The sequence below is a fragment of the Epinephelus moara genome, chromosome 17 (assembly GCF_006386435.1).
Source record: "Epinephelus moara isolate mb chromosome 17, YSFRI_EMoa_1.0, whole genome shotgun sequence".
NCBI classification, from domain to species: Eukaryota; Metazoa; Chordata; class Actinopteri; order Perciformes; family Serranidae; genus Epinephelus; species Epinephelus moara.
This window is the reverse complement of record NC_065522.1, coordinates 11,235,563-11,252,817: the sequence shown is the minus strand read 5'-3', so window position 1 is coordinate 11,252,817 and position 17,255 is coordinate 11,235,563. Positions and strand designations below refer to the sequence as shown.

Below are 17,255 nucleotides of genomic sequence, written 5' to 3'. Positions count from 1 at the left end.
CACGCACTCCAAAAGAAACTTGTTGAAACTTTAAACAATAATTTATTGTACAAAACGGGGGAAACAAACGTTGACAAAAACGGTTCCATAATTCATATTAAATTCAAAAGATAACAAAAAACAGCTACAAGTTAGAGGGAATAGTGATAAAGTGGTAAAACTTGGCATTGATCCACAGCCACAGCCAAGCTCAGTTGGTAGGATACTATATTTTCACATTTTTAACAATGCAATTTAAAAGTTTTGATTTTTATTGATAACCTACATTTACCAACAACAAAAAGACTACAGTTAGCACCAAAAAATGTAACCAAAAAAAAAAAAAAACGAATATCGAATACCAAATTTTCATAACGAATACCTACCCATAGAAACGAATATTCGAATATCCGAATATTTGGGTACAGCCCTAATAGAATCTGAACAAAATCTATAATATAAACCAAAATCTCTAATTTGAGATGGGATGACCTTCGTGTAAAGTTTTTGTCGAGTTTGTCTTTTAACTTTTTTAGCTTTTTGTTTTGTCACATATTTTAAATTTGTGTAACTTGTAAGCATTTTGACCTACTCATTTCTTTCAATATGAGGACAAAAGATAGCCAACTGGAAATACCATTACGTCCACACTAGCTTAGCATTTCATGATTGTCAGTGTGCTGCCTGCATGGTTTGCTGCTGTTTCTTCCGGTCTAACTCTCAGTTGTAAATTAATTTAGTCCATAAATCTGTTTCTTCCAAGAATTGCTAATGTAAGACAATATTACTGGCTGAGAAGGAATGTTTTTAATCACAAGGTGCTCATTATTGTTGAACAGTAATGTAACAGGTCAAACACTTAAATCAACTTCCTAACAAGAGACATTTTTGGGCTGTGACGGACACTGTTTTACTAATCAGGAGATACAAGATCTGATATCACAGATGCATTCAGGTCCTTGAATAAGACTTTGCATTAAAACAACAGTAGACCAGAAAAAATGAAATACTGTAATAATTTCATCATTGTTTTTAAAGATTACTTTTTATGTAGTTATAGTTTTGTCCTTGTCCTGGAGAAAATATGGTCAACGACAAACACTATGCTTGCGATGACATTTGAAAGAGAAAACTGAGCAGTGGGCAGAGTTAAAGCTGTCGGAGCTTCCTCATGTTGGAACATGTGAAAGGTGATGAAAACATCACTTCAAACATGTTGATTCTTCCTCAGTAAATCCAAAGGGAAACAAACACTCTTACATTGACGTAGGCGCTGGCTGTTGCAACTGGAGGAAACTGATTGTGTGTCTGAATTCACTACCCCATACAAAGAGTATATGGTATGGACTGTAATAAACACATGTTCTCATAGTATGAGTGAGTAAGTGATCATTTTGGAGGATGCAGTTTATGCATTATACAGAGTGGTGTTTTTTATTATTTAGCATATCCTCATAAATAAGGTGGACAAGATAATAGACATTCCAACTCAATGAAAAGTTAGACTGATAGTAGTTTTTAATTCTGTGTGAGATTCATGGCGCTATCCTCAGTGGAAACACAGCTGAAAAACAACCATGTCTTGGGGCTAAAAAGCCACTGGAAATGCAGCGATGACTCGCTAAAAAACAGCTGGTTTTGTTGTTTGTTGGTCTCAAGCAGTGGTCTGCAATTTGGCAGGCATCTCGCCAGAGATGTCACGCCCTCCCCTCCATCTCCTGATGACAAAGTCAGCTGATATACTACCTCGCTTAAGAAACGTCAATATGATAGGTATAAAACATGCAAATGTAACGTATCTGTAGTTTACAGAAACTTACAATGCCAACATTTTCTCCTGGCAACTGGGCTGTACGTCGTCAACTAACCAGCAGCCCTTCTACTCTGTATGTTATGAATCATTTGGGGTGCTGTGATGCATGAAGCTGCTGATTCTCTCCAATGAAGTTTTCAAGCTTTAACGCTGCCAAACGCTGAAACAGTTAGTGAACTACAATCACCATAATTCATCAGCGATGCGTCAGTGATGTAGCACATCTGTTCTCCCCGGAGTCAGGCTGCGTTGGTGCTGACACAGACCGAACGGAAAGCGTTTAAGATGACGTCTCGACAAACAGATGGAAGTATAATAATCAGCTATTGTCGCAGTGCCATCAGCTTCAAGTGGTTTGACAGACTTTAGTGCCTGAAAAAAATACATGGATTACCACGCTCGCTAAATGAAATCAATAACAAGTCGTCGGTGTGTCCCAGTGCAGCTGAAGTGAACTGACTACCTGTGGGAAACATATATTTTTCTATCTCTTTATATCTCTTTTTTTCCTTTGGCATACATCTTGTCTCCAATATCTGTTTTATCTCACTTTCCTCCCACTCTTCCTCTGAATGACGTGTCAGTCATTCAGCAGTGTCTCTCTTGCTGTTAAGTGATGTTTATTGACACCACTGTTCTTCCTCTCCACCCTTGTCTTTTCACTGTACCACTCCTTCACCCTCTTTCCTTCTTTAAAAAGAGCAAAAGTAAGGACTTCTGTGCTGATTGGATATGCATTTCTGGGATGAGACTGGGAAGAAGAGAAGAAGGGAAGAAGGGAAAGAGAAAAGGTAGAAGGGAGAGATGGGGACAGAAAGAGGGAAGTCGGAGGGAGATAGAGTAAGTGGAAGAAGGCAGAGAAAGAGGGGAAAGAAATAAGAGGTACTGCATAACCAGATAAACCTGTTAGGGAGGCATCAGACCTACCACTCTCTCTGCAATGTATACCCTATGGCCACCAAGTTCCCATTAATTCCAGCAGTCTTATTTAGAAATTGTGTAAATTCGTAGTTATTCTGTTAATCACGGCTATATTTAGGATTATGCACCATGTGAAAACTAAAATAGTAAAGCTCTTCAAAGTCAAAAAAGAGTGGTTATGATTCGGGGCTCCTCTGCAACACAGAGACACCAAATGAACTGATAATGCTGGCATAGCCTGACAGCCATTAACTGGTAACCAACCGGTTCTTTTTTTCAAGAAAAAAGTGTAAAATGAAGTAAAATACAAGAAACAAGAGGCCTTTCTGTGAGCTTCAGTAACATATTTTAAAGCACTGTCCATTTAGAGGTGGTGAAATTTTAATTTTTCTTGGACATCCATTTGTTTTATTTTCTGTTGGCTTCACTGACAGACAGCTGGCTAGACGCATTAACATGTGGAAGCATAGCACTCTCTGCCCACCTTCCATTCTCCCCTGGTTAGCCTTGTCTGCTCTTCACCGCACAACACCCAAGTCAGGTTGGAGAAAGCTAGCGTTGCTGCTGATTGGACGATTACAACTGGGATCGCTTTCCCACTGACGGTTTGGGGATTGGTGCGCTACGTGGTGGCCACCCTCTGACCACCCTTCATTTTGAGCCTCTAAACCCCTTTAGTCCTGTTAGCTGTGTTAGCACCATTAGCCGTGCTGACACGGCTGGCAGTGGTGCTAACAGAGCTAACACAGTTGACAATGCTAAAGGGGGTTTGTGGCTAAAAATTGAGCCATATACTCACTAAAGCCACCAGGGGGGAGACCAAGAGAGTGGGCACAATGTTTCCACAGCAACACTGTTGGGTCTTGACGGCATAACAAGCAGTAAATGCCGAATGAGCAGTGCCGGTAGCTAACATTAGCTCCCACCAGACCCAGGTGGTGTGCAGTGCAGTTAACTAAAGAGTGGGAAAATTAATCTAGAGACCAACATGGATAAGCGGTGAAACATATTTTTGCTTAACTGTTGACATCCTTACTCTGAACCTGACCAAGCCTGACTCACGCTCTTTAAGCTGCCATGTCAATTTCCTTATGTCAGCAAACCAAAATGCAGCATAGCAAAGAAGCAGATACTTCTAGCATCATGCCAAGTAGGCGAAACACTAACCTGAACAAGTTTGTAAGTATTTGTCTGAACTCAGCCCAGCCTATCAGTCTCCGACTGGTTCTGTCGGGCTTGGTTCGGGCATTGTGGTCTAACAGACACCCCTGACCTCTACACCTTTACTTTCTACCTCACTACATATCGGGCACACTATTTCCTTGACTGGTACTAGATGTTGGCACTGATCATCAATTATGTAGTCCAGGATCATCTGAGTGATACTGGGCCGGACCATAAATAGTAAGATAGTATTTTAAGAGGAGATATTAAGACAGAGATAGATGTGTAGAGGGAAGGACGTGAAAATATATCCAATACTGTGTATGTGATGACAGACAGACATTGTCCTTGGCTGATAGTCTTTGCTTCTTCAGCCAAGCCCGTACTGTTGGAAGTGTCCAACACACACACATTAAGAGTTGTCAGGAGTGTGTCATGGGGGTGAAAATAACACTAGCTGCTGCCCAGTTGTCATCTGACTTGAGGCCCTGGGCAGCCGGAGGGCTCAGGGTGACTTTTAATGGTTGAAATTCTTAATAAGTGAAATTAATCCTGCTCTTTATTTAAGTCACTCTATAATTGGCATTGAATGTCTGTGGGATTATGAGCACAAATCCTCCTCATGCATAAACACACACACACACACCACCACCACCACCACCACATGCTCTTGTGTTGTAGGATATGATGCACTCTGATAACAAATCTGTTGTCTGGTGACTAATGCTATGATATTCCCAGGATACATTATAATGTGACAGTGTGATTGCAGTCCGTACGAGCATGAATTTGTTTTATTCCCATGGTCTTAATGCCATTTCAAAGGCTTTTACACCCTGCCAAGAATAAAACTGTTGGGAAACTCTGCATTGTTGTAATTTTGGTCCAAAAATTGTAAGCATAAAAATGTTAAAATTGGCAGCTTTAATCCCAAAATGTCAGTACAGGCTTTCACAGCCTCCTTCAGTTAAACCCCAGGCTGGATTCAGGCTTTAACTGGCCTAGGGTTTTAGCCCCAAGCGCCTTAACCCAGGATCAGTTATTTCCCTCCATCAAACCGCTCTATACAGGGTCGCTATTTGAAAGAGAATTATTTAGGGGGCCCAAAGCTGCAGAGAGGCCCCAAACCATGTCAGGGCTCAATGCATCAGAGCTGCTGTTTAAAGGGGCACTAGTAAGTTTTCTTTCCATGAGGAGTACTAGTCAACACTCTCCCTTGGGATGTAGTTAAATACAATAAACAGAAATAGGCATGGAAGGTCTAACAAAAGATACTATTACGTTGCATCATGGGAAATATAAGTTCTAGTATTTCTTTTTCTAGCTTTACCCATGCTAGGGACTAATAGTTAGGATATTTCTGCCTTTGCTTCTTTAATATATTTGCTCTTTTTTTTAGTCTGTCTTTCGTAAGTTCTCTAACATTGCTGTAAAACCTCTTTACGGTTTTCCAACATTATTTGAAGGGCTTTCATCTCAGATATCTGATGCAGCCTGGACTGAGCATCAAAGCATATAGATCCATGTAATAACATAAATAATTGACATAAAAACATGAAGCAACCAAAACAATATATTCATACTTTGTGACAAACTGTCATTGGAGTTGCAGGATTATTTATTTCTAATATTTGGCATGGTATATCTTTGCTTCCTCAGCATCAGTGAAACATTTATGGAGCACAGTGTTAGTTCAAGCAGAGCAGTATGAAAGCATCTTTACTCTGCTGACACACTCATGCCAACACTGTTTACTGCTGCAACTCCCTCCTATCCGCCACCCCAACCTCCTTCTTACGTGACAGGCTTTGTGTGTTTTACTTACGATTGCCAGGAAACAACAGTAGCTAGAAATTCCTTAAAGGAATACTCCACCCACCCCGTGATATGTTGAATTGTTGAGGAAAACTTTTTTTGCATCCCTCCAGTGTGAACGAGGAATTCAAAGTCTTTATGAATTGAAGTCATAGGGGTCAAAAACAAAACTGTATCAAAACGTATGTGTACAAACTTTCACACAATTGGTGCGGTGTAATCCAAGTCGTATCCTCGGTACTTCCCAAACAGACAGTCCTTTCTGACAGGGAACTGAACTAAAGTGAAACTTATCTGTGCTGTCTTTAAAGCCAGACTTCATTGTTAAAAACAGTAATTTTACCGGGGAGCGTATCTATGTTTCCCGGGTTCTGTGTTTCCTGGGTTCTATGTTTCCCACTTAACCCTGCAAAAAAGGTTCTATGTTCCCCGCTTACACAAAAAAGGTTCTATGTTTCCCAGGTTCTATGTTCCCCACTCAACCAAGAGGGAAACATAGAATCCTTTTTGGTTGAGCGGGGAACATAGAACCCGGGAAACGTAGAACCTTTTTGGGTGGTAAGTGGGGAACATAGAACCCGGGAAACATAGGGATGACCCCATTTTACCTCACTGAACACAGGAGTTGCTGGTCCAACACGTTAGGATCCACCAAAGTCACACAATAACACACAAACAAACTACAGATCGAGGCAGCGGTAGACCAGAATTTCAGTGTTTGGTGAGCTACAATTCCTGTGTGTGAGAGAGCATGGATAAGTTTCACTTTCTGTTCAATTCCCTGTAGGAAAGGAATGTCTGTTTGGGAAGTATGATCAATACTTCCCAAACAGACTGGATGAATGACTTGGTTTTTAATTATGTGAGTTTGTAAACAGATGTTTTGAAATAGTTTTTGAAACATTTAGTCTCTCAGTTTTTGGATTCGTCATTCACCATAGGGGCATGCAAGAAAAATAAAGTTTTCTTCATGAATCCAGTGTAACATGACGTGAGCAACTGATGTACAAATGATGATTTGGAGGCTGAAGTATCCCTTTAATGCAAGTGTCTCTCACTCAAACACAATCCACGAGGCCACCCCAGTAAGAATGTGAGATACAAGTTTTCACATCTTGCCCAAACCAAGTTTGACCTCTGCAGGCATTCTGCACGTCACCACCCTGAGAGTCCAGCACATCTACAATCTGAAGTTTACCAAAGGGCCATGCAGACAGCTGAGGCGGTTGCAAAGATCATCCAACGGGGAAAATATCGAGGTAACATAAATTGTCACATGCCCTTCTTTTAATTTGTACCTGAATGGTGAAGGAGCTTATGGATGCCAGTTTATCTGTCCATCTGTCTGACGTATTGGTACTCCTCCTGGCTAGATGGGCTTTGATGTGAATTTCCCTGGTCCCCAGAGGATGATTTGTGATGATTCTAACGACCCCCTAACCCCTCATTTTTTGTTCTGAAATTACATATCTACGGTCCCAAATGGATCAATCCCAGTGTCTTTAACGAACACAGAGTTTTCCTCCAGTTCCATCATTTGGTCTAAATTTTGACATGGGAATAGGTTTTTAGGTTTCCGTCAGGTTTCATGCTGTGTTGACATTGTGAGGACAGAATCGGAGCTCTGTTTGTGAGGACAAAGCATCCTTCACTTTGAAAGTCTTGTTTAACAAGCAGTCGTGGAACAAGGTGAACGGCTGTAAAGCTGAAACCCAAAGAAATACAGGCCTATTCACTTCAGCCACTCATAATAAAAAGAGTTAACAAAATCATCTATTAAAACCGTTAAACTGTAGTTTTGTTTCTTATTAAAGATAATGATGGTCTTTTTGAAATTTTCACTCTGGACCTACAGTCACATTATACAAGTGAACTTTGTCCGTGTGTGTTTGTGTGTGCATTTAAACCAATAGTTTAACTAACATATCGCCTCAGGTATGACTCAAGGCAGTTCCTGCTTTTAGCCTTTGCTTCTACATGAGTTAAATAAGAGATGCTGTGTGTATGTGTGTATGTGAGTGTTGTGAAGGCTGTGTACATACACCGGTAGTCTTGCATTTCCAAGCAGCATGTTTTGGATCACAGCAGCATTACCAAACAGGGACATGTGGAGGAGGAGTCACACTAAAGGTCAACATCAGCCCTCTGTGTGCGTTTGTTGCTCGGCTCTGCACTGTGGCAGATGTGTTAAGCGGCACATGGCCTGATGTGTGGTCTGAGGCTTAATTTGGGATTAACACTCAGGATATTACAGATTACCACACTCCACGTTTGACCTTCTGTGTCTAGTCAGCCAGGGATGGATGGATGAGCTTTTATCTTTCAGTAGTTACAGCGACCCAATCTCGCTGCTGAGGGCCAGAACCTCCAATGAAAAGCTTCCAAACATGTTGTGTCACAACTGTCAGCATGAAAGGGAGGATTAAACACCAGCATTTCTTTGACTAATTCACAGACATCAAAGCTTAACTCAAACCCTAATGAGCCTCAATTAAACTTTTTGAGGTTCACAGATAAATGTGTAAGCTTTGCAATGACAAAAAGTAGAATGAGTACGTAATATTTTTACTCTAACATTCTGTGACCTTTTCTTAAAATTGAAAAAAATCCTGTCAAATTGATGAGACTGATGAGTATGCATTTGAACAAAAAAAAAAGATTTAAAAAAACCCAACAAAAAAAAAAACCCATCTTGATGGCCCCCTGGTGGCTGGCTGTAGTACACGCCATAAATCCTGCCCCTTCTAACCAATGCGACATGAACCTAACTTAAAGTACACGTCAAAATGATTTCCCAGAGATCTTATCATGCTACTGTATGTTCAAGTGTTCATTTTTCTGACTGACAGCTCTGTGTGCCAATCAGTGTGCTCACGTTTAATAGTGCTGCTCACGATTGGTGGGACAGCAAAAACGTTATACAATACCGTGAAGATTGCTACTGTGCAGATTCTGGCTCCAAATGGTGTCACCAGTGCATGGCAGCGGCCGTACTTGGGATATTTTGGCTTCTTTTTTTGTGCAGTGGGAGGAGGTAGGATGCGTCATCCATCTTTATATACAGTCATTGGTAACACATTAAAAAATTGGTTAATGAGGCTGAGTTCTATTTATCTGAAATGAGTCCTACATTGGGATTAACCATCTCAGAATTCTGTGTGAAGTGGGGTGTTGAAGTGTTTTAGAATAAAGAGACTTTAAATACGGGATTGGACATTTGAGGGTTTATATGCTAGAAAAACAAAGAATTAGTACATCATGACAATTTATAGTGTCTGACAAACAGGCATTATCAGTTGGCACACCTACAAGATTTCCTATACACACACTAAAAGGTTTTTTCCTGTCATTTAAGCTGCTGTTTTTTTCTGTTATTAAGATAACCAGTCCTAGGAGCAATTGCTTCTCCTCACCTACCCAAATTTGGTCAGAGTCATGTCAGGTCATCTACACTATAGAAGTAATATGAGGTTGTCTTGGTTTCCCATGAGGCCAACATGTCTACAACATGAATACAGCAAAACAAAACTATTTGAGGTGCCTTATGGGAAATGTAGTATGAAGTGTTTCTGGCTTCACAAAACCAAGATGGCAACAGCAAAAATGCCAAACCTAAGGCTTTAAAACAGGAGTCCACAAAGCAAAGGGTGATGTCACAGTAGTTGCATCTGTTTATTTTTACAGTTTGTGTTCTGTATGTCTGTAAGTCTATCCCATTCTCGGGAATTCCTATCCCCAGAATGCTTGGAGGGAATTTCCTTAAATTTGGTACAAACATCTGCTTGTATTCAAGGACGACCTGATTAGATTTTTGTGTTGAAAGGTCACTCTGACATCCATCCCCTTCCTGTAAATGCGGTATCTCAGGAGTGCCTGGAGTAAATGTCATGACATCAGGCACATTGAGACTTGGACTTATTTTTTTGCCATAACTCAGGAATCCATATGCTAATTATAACGAAACATCACTCAAAAGTCTAGCAGGATAAAATGATGAAGTGATGACATTTTATTCAAAAGGTTAAAGGTCAACTTCAGTGTGACATCATAATGCTCTGCAAAAACACATCTCTGAGCATTATTCCGTGTCATAACCCAGGAACAGAAGGGAAGACATTTAGTTGAATATTAAGTTGGTGACACTAATCTTGGGAGGTGTGTTCGAATTATCCATATGTAAGAATTTTAATTATAGTATCATTGCTTTATTTAATTCAGTTTTTAAATTGTTTTTTGTAACCCTTATGCCCTTAAAATTATTGGGGAAAAAAGTGTGGCTGTAGTGAAATTGTAGCACTTATGTAAGTAAGTATTTTCTTAGCTTTAGGGAAATTGTATCTTTTTTCTGTATATAATTAATTTTTGGAGTGTAAATGTAAGGATGGATTTTGCAGTGCATGTCTCTCTTTATATACTCTCTCTCTCTCTCTCTCTCTCTCTCTCTCCTCTTTATATACTCTCTCTCTCTCTCTCTCTCTCTCTCTCTCTCTCTCTCTCTCTCTCTCTCTCTCACACCCCTGCTGTCAACCAAGGGCCAACTGCCAGCTGCCCCCGTACTTCTCTGTCCTCATCCATATTTGATGAATCTCATTAAAACTTGATTGTGGAAACACTTCAGCATTCTGACATTCCTTCTGATCCACTATTTAGTCTCCCTCAGCACTTCGGAGTGAACGAGCCCCCTCAGTCATGCGTGCCTGAGAAAAGAAACTCAACACAAACACGAGGTTCGAGGAAGACACGGCAATCTCTAGAACGGCGGCGGATGAAAATGTCTGATTGGTTCACCGAAACAAATAGTAGTCTGATGCCTCGGAGTGCACTGAGTAAATGACGACAGTTGGTATTTGAGAGCAGGGTAAACAGATGATAGGAGATGGTTCATTAAACTTTCAGTATGGCGGTTAAGTTGTTCTTGTTTGTTTCTTGAGTTTTTGCCATCTTACATGCAGGAAATTGAGCTTTCTGCTTAGTTCATGTGCAGCGCCCCAGCACCCTGTTCTTTGTGTAAGACACTGTGGTTAGACTACGGGGGGCTGGTGGGCTCATAATTTCAGGCAGCTACGACAAAGGTTTACCCCCTGAATGAAAAACTTTTTTTTCTCACATGCCTACATGGTGAACGAATAATCCAAAAAGGCAAACATTCATATTAAATTAAAGTCATAGGGGTCCACATTTTACAACATTTAACAGTACATAAAACATTACCAAATACAAGCATTTTCTCTTAAGTTAACAAATATGATTACACCAAAGGCTAATAAAAGTCTGCCTTCTACAGTAGCACTTTACTTTAACCCCCCTTTAAATATTGTAAATGTCACTACCCTACATTTATTTTTAAAGGACATAGGTCCTTGTTACTTTATCAGTGACCTTAACCTTTTTGGCTTGTGACCTCATATAAAATCTGTGGGCAACACTTTCTATGAAGGTACACATATTAACTATGAAAGGTTCAGTGTGTAAGATGTAAGGGGATATATTAGCAGAAATGGAATATAATAAGTATGTTTTCTTTAGTGTATGATCACCTGGAAATAAGAATCTTCATGCTTTCATCTTAGAATGAGCCCTTAATATCAACATAGTGAACAGGTCCTCATCCCCAGAGTCTGCCATGTTGTGCTGCCATGTTTCTACAATGGCCCAGAACAGACAAACTAAACATTAGCCATATGCAATTTTGTGTCTACTACTGTTGTGAACAGTCCCACTGCAACGAAACAAACAGCGTTGAAACACTGATTTGTAACGTGACATTGCTTTATTCAGTACTTTTACCGTTTTACATCACAGGTCAGTTTGTTTTGGAGAGGAAGAGACCTCTGTGGATAATTCGGCTTCCCGTAAAAACATCCTTAACATCTTGATCAGTTTGTTGGGACCGTTAAATGGCTCTGTGTTGGATGTTAGCCGCTGCTAGTGTGTTAGCTCATGCTAACCAAACAGATGTTGAACTGATCAGGAGGAGAGTGGCTCTGGATTCTGGAGAAGGTCTTTCAGTGCTGCGTATTATTACCTTCACTGTAAAGAGAAACTGTCTTAACTTGGAAAGCTTGGTGTCCAGGCGGCCTTGAAATTTTAATTTGACTGAATTTGAGAAAACAAATTGAGGTAATTTTGTAATAAATAGAATTTGTGTTTTCATATTCAATCAACTTGAAATTTCAAGGCAGCCAAGACAGTAAGTTTTTTCATTTAAAAACAGTTTCTTTTTACAGTGTATGAAATGGCAGCAACAGAAAGTTTTCTGATTTTTCATGTCAAATTAATTTTTTTTTGTTTAATAGACTAATTGATGCACAGTTGTTTAATAAATTAATTTCAAATTGCACTTGTTTTTTTTGTTGGCCAATTTACATTCTAATTCTTCCTTCAGATTTTTTTTTTGCTAGTACTCCAGTACTGTATAATTTAGTGTGAGTATTCATATATGGAAATACCCACCCGTAACACACACACATTCACACAGTATGCAAAAACGTCTCACTCGCCTCACTTGAACTTTTCCATGAAGGATGCTTCTTTTTAGCAGACACCGGGATCCCATCAATCCTGCTGAAGGCCACAGTGACACACGCATGCAAGCACACACACCTCACTGTTTGACTATTTCACAGTGTAAATATCAAGACCTGCTTCTTGTTTAGTCAATGTGCATGCTCACATAGGTGTGTGCATTAATATACGTGCACTGACAAGTGTGTGTGTGTGTGTGTGTGTGTGTGTTCCTGAATGCTAAGGTGTGTTTAACCCTGTGTTTGCTCTGCAGAGCCCCAGCTGAAGGGCATTGTCACGCGGCTTTACTGCAGACACGGCTTCTATCTCCAGATGCTGCCGGATGGCACCATGGAAGGCACAAAGGACGAAAGCAGCTCCTTCTGTAAGTGAACAATCAGACACAGAGATCAGTCAGTTAGTTGATGTAGGTGTGTATTCCATTGCTCTGTCATACATACCACTGGGAGTTTCCCCTGCTGCCATGCCACAAAATACTTAAAAAGGGACTTCCTGTTAGGATAGTCATATATCTTAACATTAGGACTGCTTATGGATGAAGGATAACACTGCCATGCTTTCTGGTTTGATGATGATGGCAGCATGCATAATGACAATCTGTTGTCATGGTTCCATATTCTCTTTCTAGCACTCAGATTGCAACAGCAGTGTTTTAAAGTCACTTAATGGCAGCTGAGAATCCTCTGAGGATCTGATTCAAGACTTAAAGCTCTGCTCATTAGTACAAAAACCTGCTATCATCCTCTGCTGCTGAGTCTCCATATGTACACACACATTCACACACGAACACTACAACCATGTAAACGCACACCTCACTCTGAGCAGGGTCATCACCTGGGTGATTACTGACCAAAAACATCATATCCCCTGGGCTCCCTCCAACCTTCCCAAAGAGATCAATATTGTATTATAGGATATCCCTGATGTGGCAACACAGCATTTTTTTTCTGTCATAACACCAGTTTGGATGGAAAACATGAAGCTTGCACAATTTTGGATTTACAATCTACAGAAGAGAGAGAGAAAAAAAATCACACTTTTAAGTTGTGGTTCCTTCTGTAAAGTTTGTATTTCGGCATTTCATTGAGATGTCAGAAAAGTTGTGGCAGCAGCAGTGTTACCAGGTTTGAATAGCCTGGATTTAACCTTGAGGCATTTGTTGTGAGGCTTTCCCCTTGGCGTTTATCCCGGAGAGAAAATTTAACAGCATGTTTTATGTGACTCGGACATTGCCAGGATTGTGTTTGCTGATTGGAAACTTGCAGTTGTCTTTGCGAAAAGTGTTCATTTAGATTCGGATGAGTAAAACGTTTCAAGAGTGCTCTCTAAAAGACAGGATTTTTGAGTAACAATCCCTTGAGAAATATACTCCATGAGTATTGGGAAAACAGTCCTTCAACAGGTGTTTGGTGAAATTAGGCCCACAACACCTCCAGACAGCTCCACAGTAACTGATTAGACCTGCTCTCACCTCTCCCTCTTATGTAATAGCACACCTACACTGAGGCAAACATTGCTGCACGCTGAACTTTAAACATTCTCATGTCCAATCTGAAATATTCATCACATAATACCGTAGGGCACATCCAAAGGCGAACAGGGCTCATTTCCAGACGGATGTAAAGACTGCTGTTGTGTAACAGCGCTCCTGGTGTGTCGGGATATTTAACATCAGTCAGCGGAGGTCACCCCTCAAAGTGTTTGCGTGGGTTTGACTTATGGTTCATTTTATAACAACTATAATTCCATCAATCCCAGGATCTGGTTTAGTGCTGTCCTGGGCTCTTTGCATTCTCAGGGGACAGTATGTGTGGGGGAGTTGACAGGTAAGTGCTGTAAAACTCATAAATTGTGCACTTTTTGTATCCAAGTCCGGTTATTTATTCATTCATACAGCAATTGTTGAGTGATTGACATCATTGTAACTGAGTATCAATCAGCAGCACAATCATCGACCTGACTCCGTGGAATATTGAAAGGGTAGAAACAGCTGTGTGAGCATGTACTGTAACACACTGACTGTCAGGCCGATCTTCAGTAGTCTCCCTTGGAGAAAACACTTTTCAGTATACAGTAACGCAAACTGGCCCGCAACCAGACGGCTTTCAATTTTAGTCTATTTCACTTTCTCCCTAAGAGCTCTTTTTTTCCCCTCTCTCTCTTTACAGCCAATAAAGATCATGTAGTGTCCAAAGTGTGACTTCACTAACCACTTTCCCATCTGTTCAGTGTATACATCCTGGCTCCACTGCTGTGTGCATATTTGATTAAATACAAATTGATTATTGACTATGCACCTTGTAAGCAACATATCGGCTTAAGGGAGCTCAACACAATATTCAAAGCACATCTATGAATTAAAGTCTGGGGCAGGATTGTCTGCACATGGTTCTCGACATGGAGTGTGTCTGAGCTAGTGGCTTGCAGCTAATTAAGCTAACCTAATAAATAATGCTAACAACAACAACAACAACAACAACAACAGTGCTGACAGAGCTAGTATTGTTAACTTTGGGAGGAACCAGAGAATGGGCACTACACTTCTGCAATGAGGACATCCTGATATCAGTGGTACCTGCAGTATAAGTGCAGTGCAGAGTGGTGGCAATTAGCTAGCCAGTGGGATACACACACAGGAACTGGCATGTACTAACATGCACCTGTGGCCTGACCACAACATCGGACAGAGAAGCTCAGATTAGAACACAGAGAGAGGTAGCTTGAATTTATTAAGTGCTGCAGGACTGAATCCTAAAACCTGGAAATGAGTTAGCATTTTTGCACCTTGGTTCCATTGTGTCAATGTCAACTGTGTTTTTTGTTAGATGCCTGAAATAAGGTCTTTGGTTAACACAAGCTTAAGAGATTCTCAGGTTATGTTCTATGACATAAAATATGTCTGTAAATACAAGGGCTGCCCCATGAAAGTCGGAGATTAGCATCATCAGTTGGAGATCCCTCATTCAACTGAGGACAATGCTTTAAGTCTAGCGAGTTATTTATTTATTTTGCTAATCAGTGTGCTATACAGTGTATTTCTGGGGATGTTTTGGTCCCCAGACTTTGCTCTTGAGTGCTCTTGACTTTCACATTGCTCTTTGATCCGAACGAATGGATACAACAAAGTATCACAATATATTTGTTTGGTATTATTGTATTGTCACACAGTGCTAAGTATCGATTTTTTATTGTTTGAATTATTATATGACAAATACAAATTAAACAGTAGGTAGCCTACTAGAAAAATATAATCAATTGGTTTTTCAGTCCATGAGATACATTTTGCTGCAAAAAAAAATGGCTGAGGTGAGATGAACTTTATCTTATTAGATAAAACAGATGTCGACCAAGTTGTCCTTTGGGGTTATGGTTTACAGCTGAAACAAGGTAATACATCACAGTATATCGCAATATATTTTATCATATTACTCAGCATATCGCAACATTAAAAATCTATTTACATTTAAAATCGCTATAATATTGTATAGTCACTTAAGTACTGTGATAATATCGTATTGTGGATCCTATTGGTGATTCCCGCCCCTGCTCCTTGGTACAGGGACATGCTGACATGATGCAGTGGCACAGAGGAGGAGAGACTCTGCACTGTAAAGCTCCAAGATGACATTATCTTCGCTCCTCTGCCTGAAGTGGTGAATTTACAGTTCGTAGCATCTTAATGCAATACAATCTTTAGCTTTTGTTTGATATCAAACAAAAAATGTTGCACATTTCCGGTGTGTCGCTAGCGTAGTTACTTGTTTACTATATTGCGTGAATGTCACTATCACGTGTTCGAACTTTAAAACTTTATATGGAAGAGAAAAAAAAACAATCATCAAATATTTGTATTGAACAGACAAATCAGATTTGACTGACATAATTCTCAGTCAGGTACAGCCCTGTTAATACCGCACTTGTGATTTTTGAAGCTTTTAAATGCCTTAAAAGGCGATTGCTAACACGTGGCTAACTGAGACTGTTGAGGTTGTCGGGGACATTAAAGGCTTTTATAGCCTCGTTGTGGTAGTGACGTCAAAGCCATGCAACTATATGGATTGATACTGAAAAATCCCATTGGCTTTTTGTAAAGGTATTTAGGCAATGCTTATTTCAATTTGGTCTACAAAAAATGTCATCACTCTGTTCTCTGCTCAGAATGCCATTACTCCACTATATCTTCACATAGCAAATAGTTGTTTGCTGTTGTATTGAAATGCTGAACAGCTCCTTTAAATGTAGGTCTGAAAACTAGATTTTGACACAGGGCCCTTTGTCAAGACAGAGATATGGTAAAAAAAACCCAAAAAAAACAGGCCTTTATATAATGCCAGTTGCTATCGTGCTTAAATGGTTCTTTTATAGCATTCCCATATAAATTTATGATTAATCAAATTAGTATAATAAAGTTGCCACACAATGAACTTGGGGCTTTTCGAGCCCCTGGAGGTCTAGGGCCCTGAAGTGGCAGTGGCCCATTTTGCTAATTGTTAATCCAGCCTTGCACCTTCATTATCAACACCCGTTTTTGTCTAATGATTCTCCCCAGATATGGGGCGCATATAAATTTTTATGAGTAATTTTGGAGGATTTATTACAACTTTGGTCTTGTTGTCATACTCTCAGCCGCCATTGCTCTTTGTTATGATTACATCATTCTCACCAAATGAATTGCTGAGATAAAGAGGCCAAAACTGCCAATGATCAGCTGATTGTAAAGAAGTTAACATTTCATCCAGATAATCTAAACTTTATATGGAGGTAAAGCTCAACTAGGGTGCAACAGAAATGTTTATAAAAAATAAGCTTACATTTCTCAGGAAGACTGTGTGTGCTGTACAAAGTTGTCCCAGGAAGCAGTTCCGGTATCGGCTGTTGTGCACATTATGACTTTGATAGCATTTACAGTAAGTGTTTTTGTAAGGTTTTGGGAGAAGGACTCTGAAAATGGGCCAATGGACAATGGATGTAACTAGACAACATGTGAAACAAAATGAAATCCTGAGGCATGCAACCTAAATGCAACATGTAACCTTCC

General features: G+C 40.0%; 1 protein-coding gene across 1 annotated transcript in view; it reads left to right on the top strand.

Moving 5' to 3' along the window:
- Positions 1-17,255, top strand: part of fgf11a (fibroblast growth factor 11a) — a 122,167-nt gene that overhangs the window by 54,776 nt on the left and 50,136 nt on the right. The window contains exon 3 of the mRNA XM_050067111.1: positions 12,471-12,581. Coding sequence (XP_049923068.1) covers positions 12,471-12,581 — 111 coding nt within the window. The remainder of the gene's footprint in view (positions 1-12,470; positions 12,582-17,255) is intronic.